Raw genomic sequence first — 6,803 nt, 5'->3', positions numbered from 1 at the left:
GTACTTTGAGCGACCGTAGCGCCGCAACCAGTAAGACAACTGATAAGGGATCCAGCAAAGAATATGCTCAGAAATAGGTAAAGAACAAGGTACACTACCTATCCCTACTCACCTTTTGCTTCACCACCCCTTGTAACCCTAACCCTTGTAACCCTACCCTAACCCTAACCCTAACCCAAACTTCACATACATGCCCTACAGAGCGCTCCAAACAACTTTCATTAAGGCACAAAGAAGATCCGGGGTGGTCAAAATCCGGACCTGGTAAGGGTCCCCCCTTTGCTCTGGGGCTGAAAATGCAAATTCTACTTTTTCTCCGCAACCAACGGATGGATCTTTCCCATCTTCTAGGGGCCTTCCACACTCATAAAAGTACACAACTTTCAATAAGGGTGTCGCGCGGCTTCGGCTCCGAGCCTGCCGCGCGCGTCCTTTTTCCCTGCGCGCCGTGCCTTCCTTTTCCTCCTTTCGAACCATCAGCATCTCCTCACTCACTTTCACCGCCGTGCCGCACCGCCAGCACATGGTGACAAGAGTGTAGAGCTCCTCTTCTTCCTTCCCACTCACACGAGCTCCGCGACACACACGCCCACCCGTCCATCGACCCTCGCCATGCCCCCCAAAGGCAAAGACAAAGCCGAGGAGGGCGACGGAGGTGCGACCGCCGCGACCAGCGCCGCCCCGTCCACCGAGACTCCCTCTCTCAACCCCACCCTTTTCGACCCCCAGGGCGTCCAGACTCGCTCCGCCACCGCTGAGACCGCTCGCCCAATCACCATGTCCGACCTCATCGACCTGATGTCCATGTACAAGGTCCAGCTCAAGGACACCATCCAGCCGCTCGCCGACCGCATTCAGTCGCTCGAGGTCGCCTCCGCCTCCTCCTCCTCCAAGCCCCACGATGAGGACGAACGTCGACGCGCCGCCGAACTCGAGATGGCAGAGGAACGTCGAAGGTACGACGAGCGGATGCGCGCTATCAAGTCGAAGCACCGTCTCGCTGAGGAGAGCATCGACGTCACCGGAGCCCCGGCCGCCACGGCCACGTCGACGATCCCCTCTCTCCAGCCGACCTCACTCGACTTCGCACACGATACGTCCCAGCTCCTTCGTCAGACCATCCGTCCAGGCTCAGAGCAGCCGGTCGCCTTCACTCGCGATCCCCCTCCCCATCTCCGCCCGGTCAGCCGTCGCACTCCGGCTCCGCGCTACACTAGCCGTCAACCGGGCGTCCCGCACGACTCAGCCGCGGCAGCCGGCTACCCGACATACGACGACGACGGCAGCGAGGACGAAGGACTGGACGTACCGCCCACCCTTCAGCCGACCACGCGGGGCGCAACCGCTACGCGCATACAGCCGACGTTCGCTCCCGCCCCGGCAACGAGCCTCGACGCCTCCGCGAGCGCGAGCGCACCGCGTCGTTTCAACCTCAAGGCGGAACAGATCGGCACGTTTGATGGCTCGAACGCCGACTACTTCACAAGTCGCATCGACAGCCTCCTCGCGCACCACTCGCTCGACGCCGCCTTCGAGTTGTCGGTCCTCGAAATGCTCCCCCTGTGCTTCAAAGGATCGGCCGCCAAGTGGTTCCAATACATGCCGTCGTCACAACGCGCGAGTCTCGGTCAGGGCTGGACTCAGTGGCGAGCGGCCATCAACAGGACCTTCAAGGAGGACTACACCACAGCCAGGAACAAGGCCAAGGAGCGCACCTGGGACTGGCCCAACGAGGACGCGGCGACGTTCTACTTCGACAAGACCGCACTTCTCTACGCCGCCAATCCGGACTGGCGCGATCGCGAGATCGTCTTGGAGCTCATGGACTGTCTCCCCGCCTCACTCCAGTGCCTCCTACGCCTCAAAATCGGTCCAATCTCGACGCCCGAGGACTTCCTGAATGAGCTGAGAGCCCAAGAGACCCCGTGGAAGGAGTCGGAGATCGAGCGCACCGCCTCGTCAGTCCCAACCAGACGACGCCAGCAAGCCTCCCCGCCCACGCCATCGACTTCGTCGCTCTCGTCATTCAGCACCTTCTCGACACCCTCCAAGAAACCGCCGTCCCCGGCGGCCTCCCTCAGCGACGCGAGCCCGACCTCTGCGGCCGCCGCCAAGCAGTCCGTGACGAGCGACTACCGCCCGGAGAACGCGTACTACAAGACGGTCAACGGCCAGCGCGTGCGCCATTACAAGCTGCCGGCCAGCGGCCGCGAGATCGCGCTCAAGTGGGCCTGCCGGACGTGCGGAGGCGATCACTTTGACTTCGAACACTGGCACGTCACGAAACCCACACAGGCCCAACGCGCAGCGGCCGAGGTCAAAGCAATGCAGGCGTACGGCTTCGCCATGCTCGAGGTCGAAGAGCCGGAAGCCCTCACGACCGGAGAGGTCGACGAGGAGAGCACGCCAGAGATGGAGGGGGGCGAGCAGACCGCGACGTCTCAAAACTACTAGAGCATGAGGGCCACAGCCCCGCCCACTCCGCGAGCGGCATCACAGACACTCATACACGCAGCGTCGAGCCGCCGCCGTCCCAGGTCCCGATAGAGTTCCCGATCCTGTCCCCTCAACCAGAGCATCGCGCCGCCACGGATCCACCAGCAACGCCTCCGACGACACAGCCAAACAAGCTCGGAAAGTCCATCGCACCTCCACGTTCCAAGTCCCCGCTCCTCGCGCACAGAAAGTGCGATCTTCCTCCCGAACTCATCAACCGCAACGGCTCATACAAGCCAGCTCTGGTCCGACGTCTCTCTGGATCATCCCGGCCTCTACGCGCGATGCCAACTGTCTTCCGTATGGAACCGCACGTTGCAAGCCTAAGGCTGGCCGACAAGCGACGTCCGGCGCTCGACGGCAGACTGCCCGTCATCGAGATCGAGCCCGCGCTGGACACGGGCACGGGACAGGCGCACCAACGACACCAACCAGCCGCGACCTACATCGTACTGCCCGGACAGGAGGCGCGCCTCTCGCTGGTCGACACCGGCGCGAACCTGTCCGTCATCGACGAAACGCTCGCACACAGCATGCATCTGGCGCCATTCAACGGCCCTACCCTACGCATCGACGGAGTCGGCTCGAGCTACACCTCCGGCTGGGTCACGCTGCGTTTCCACATCCCAGCCACCCGCGACGGAGCGCCAGTCCTACTCGCGACCGAGGCCGATTTCCACGTCATGAAGGACTTCGGTCCGAAAGTCTGCATCGGGGTCGACACGATCGCAGCTATAGAGCCAGTGTTCGATGTGGCCACAGGCACCGCCACTGCCCAGGGCGCGACCTTCCCCATCTTCGACACGAAAGGCAAGCCGCTGACGGCCAAGCGAGCGAGCCGGGCCCTCACGGCCAAGAGCAACACAACCATTCCTCCGCGCTGTCACGCGTGGGTTCCGTTCGATGCACACCTGCTGCCCGGTGTCGACTACGCGGTGCAGAGTTGTCTTTGGACCGACAAGACCGAGTCGCTACACCTAGCCATGCCGTCCGCAGTCATCGACGACTCCACCGCCGCCGTCCTTCTCACCAACTTCGGCGACAGCCCAGCAACGATCAGAAGCAACACTCGCTTAGGCCAGGCCCTACCGCTCCTGTCGACCGGTCGGGAGGTCACAGCGGGCGCCTTCGCGATGCAGCCAGCGCCCACGAAGCCCACCGCCGAAGCGCGCACCGCGACATCCGCAGCTACAGCCAACGACCGCGATGAGTTCGACTCTGCCGGTTCGACGAAGGGCCACGGAACGACCGCACCGGCCATCACCGCCGACGCCGAGCCGCCCGATCGAACAGCTGAGCGCGAACCGTCAGAAGCCGAGGTCCTCACCGACCCAGACATCGCGCCACACCCGATCGACTTCGGCGACGACCCTCTGGCCCGTCTCTCGCCGGACCCCGGTGCGACGACGAAGGTCGACAACATCTTCAACGTTGGCCTTGGGGCAAACGGCGAGCCTCACCCCGCTATCGTCGACCTACTCCGGCGCCACACCGCCGCCTTCTCGCTCGATGGCACGCCGGGCCACGTCACCGCCGACGGATCAGCGATGCCCATTCCGCTGATAGATGGCAAGGAGATCCTCCCGGAGGCGCCGCGGCGGTACTCCCCGGAAAAGCGACAGGTCATGGACGCTCAGATACAACAGCTCAAAGACTGGGACTGCATCGAGCCGTCATCATCGCCGGTGTCCTTCCCGGTCCTACTCGTCAAACAGGGCGAAAAGTGGCGTTTCTGCGTCGATTACCGCGGCCTCAACAAAGTCAGCCGCGACGATCGCTACCCGCTCCCTCGCATCGACGACATCTTCGAGGCGCTCGCCGGCCATCACTGGTTTTCCGGTCTGGACGCAATCCGCGGATATCACCAACTCGACATCGAGGAGGCCGACAGATGGAAGACCGCATTCATCTGCCCTTCGGGCCTCTACCAGTACAAGCGCGTCCCGTTCGGCCTGAAGGGCGCGCCGGCGTGGTTCCAGCGTTTCATGGATCGAGTCCTCGGTCGCCTGCGATGGCTCCATGCCGTTGTCTACTTGGACGACGTTGTCGTGTTCTCCAAGACGCTCGAAGAACACGTCGACGCGCTCGACACTCTCCTGACCGCCGCGACCAAAGTCGGACTCCGCTTCTCCCCGTCGAAGTGCCATTTCGGTCTACGCTCCCTCGCCCTACTCGGCCGCCAACTCTCCGGTGCCGGGATCTCCGTACAGCAACGGAAGGTGCAGGCCGTGCAGGACATCGCCGCGCCCAGGACTCTGCAGGAACTCTACCACGTCCTGGGGCTGTTCAACTACTACCGAGACTTCATCCCTCGGTACGCGGAGCGAGCCCTTCCCCTGTCACGCCTGCTCCGAGGCCATCGATATCGACGAGTTGACGAGAAGGACAAAAAGTGGTCGCTCGTCGATGCGAACGGCGAACGCACGACTGCGTCCAAGGTCAAGCTGCAATGGGGACCCACCGAGCAAGCCAGCCTCGACGACCTCAAAGCCAGCCTCAGCTCACCACCGACGCTCGCCTTTCCCGACTACCAGCGGCCATTCATCCTGTACACCGACGCATCGCAGGACGCTTTCGCCGCGGCTCTCCACCAAGACTTCCCCGAGATCGCGGTCGCTTTCCCTGCCAGACCGGCGCTCGAGCAACCTGCCCTCCTGTCGCTCGAGGAGATTCGCGAGGCACAACAGAACGACCCGACGATCGCCGCCATCCGCGACAGCCTACTGCACAACGGCGACGACTCGTCCGAGGAAGACGGCGACGAACACGCGGAGGCCGAGACCGCCTCAAATAGCGACGACGAGACGGAGTCCGAGACCGATCCTGACGAGCAGCCGCAAGGTCCGGAGACCGCCGAGGAGGCTGCCGCCGATGCCGCCACGGCCGAAAGGGCGCCGCAAGGGGAATACTCCAACCGGGACCGCTTCGGGTTCAGTCTCCAAGACGGCCTCGTCGTCTACGTGGGCCCGCACCGCTTACAGCGAAGGATCTACTTGCCCAAGGCGTTGCTCGGCAAGGCCTTCGCCGCGGCGCATGATCGAGCACACTTCGGCCTGGCCAAGACCATTCCGCTTCTGGAGGGCCTCTACCACCCCAAGCTCGTCAGCCTTCTACGCGCGTACATCGATAACTGCCCACCCTGCTTGCGCACCAAGACGAGGCCCCGAACCGGCTGCCTGTCGTTGGACCGCGCCGAAGCGGCCTGCACGCGCCCGTTCCACTCCGTGTCAATGGACATCGTCCTCGGTCTACCCGTCTCACACGGCCTCGACGCGATACTCGTGGTGGTCGACCTGTTCACCAAGACGCTTCTGACTTCGGCCTGCTCCTCGTCCATCACCGCCGAAGGCGTCTACGAGCTCTTCTCGCGCTTAGTCCTACGGCGGGGTTGGAAGCCAAAAGTCATCATCACCGACTCGGACAAGCGCTTCATCGGCGAGCACGGCCAACAGTTCGCGCGCAGCATCGGCGCAACCCTCACGCCCTCGGCGCCGCACCACCAGCAGGCCAACCCAGTCGAGCGATACATCCAGACGCTGAAGCGCGTCCTCCGAGCCCTGGCGATGCGACCGGGAGGCACATGGGTAGATGACCTCAACCTCGCCGAACCAGCGATCAACGCGGCACCGTCGCTCGCAACAGGCTACAGCCCCGACGCGCTACTCTACATCACGCCACCGCAGGCCGCCACCACAGCGCCTTCCTCGGCGTCCTCGGACGACCAGCGCAAAGAAGCCGAGGCCCGCGTCGAGGAGGCTGTCTACAACCTGCTCCGTCAACAGGTCGAAGTCAAGCGGCGTTTCGACGGCCGCCACCAACCGCTCCCAGATCTAGTTGCAGGCGACAAAGTCCTCATCCGTCTCCAAGACCGACCCGTTCCCTTCGCAAGCACAGAGCATCGCCTTGACCCATCGTTGCTCGGCCCTTTCCCGATCGCCGAAGTCCTGTCAGACCACCGCGTACGGCTCGACCTGCCCGCCAACCTACAGATCGACCCGCACTTCGACCGCTCTCACCTCCAGCTCTGCCCACGCAAGCCGGATCCTTTCGGCCGCCCTCTCGAAAGCACAGCCATCGAGGCGCCCAACGATGAAGACGAGCCCAGGTGGGAAGTCGACCAAATCGTCGGCGAACGTCTCTTCCGCGGCTATCAGCAATACCGAGTGCTGTGGAAAGACGACCCGACCCCGACATGGGAGTTCGAGGCCGACCTGATCGACGACGGGTGCGCCGGCGCCATCGCGGACTACAAGGCCTCGGCCGGCGACCTACCCGCTCGCCGTCGGACGCGACGAACGGCCACAGCG

The 6,803-nt window shown here is 63.6% G+C and overlaps 2 protein-coding genes across 2 annotated transcripts in view; both read left to right on the top strand.

Moving 5' to 3' along the window:
- Positions 1-777: 777 nt before the first annotated feature.
- Positions 778-2,454, top strand: PFL1_04009 (uncharacterized protein; the record flags this gene model as incomplete). Its single annotated transcript, XM_007881532.1, has 1 exon — positions 778-2,454. One exon carries the CDS (start codon positions 778-780, stop codon positions 2,452-2,454), a length of 1,677 nt encoding a protein of 558 aa, XP_007879723.1.
- A 326-nt stretch (positions 2,455-2,780) lies between these two features.
- The window catches only part of PFL1_04008 (uncharacterized protein), a gene marked incomplete at both ends in the record, with an annotated part of 5,072 nt that continues 1,049 nt past the window's right edge, over positions 2,781-6,803 (top strand). The window contains one exon of the mRNA XM_007881531.1: positions 2,781-6,777. Coding sequence (XP_007879722.1) covers positions 2,781-6,777 — 3,997 coding nt within the window. The remainder of the gene's footprint in view (positions 6,778-6,803) is intronic.

Source organism: Pseudozyma flocculosa (genome assembly GCF_000417875.1).
Source record: "Pseudozyma flocculosa PF-1 unplaced genomic scaffold scaffold00012, whole genome shotgun sequence".
NCBI lineage: Eukaryota > Fungi > Basidiomycota > Ustilaginomycetes > Ustilaginales > Ustilaginaceae > Pseudozyma > Pseudozyma flocculosa.
This window is presented reverse-complemented; position numbering and strand designations above follow the sequence as displayed.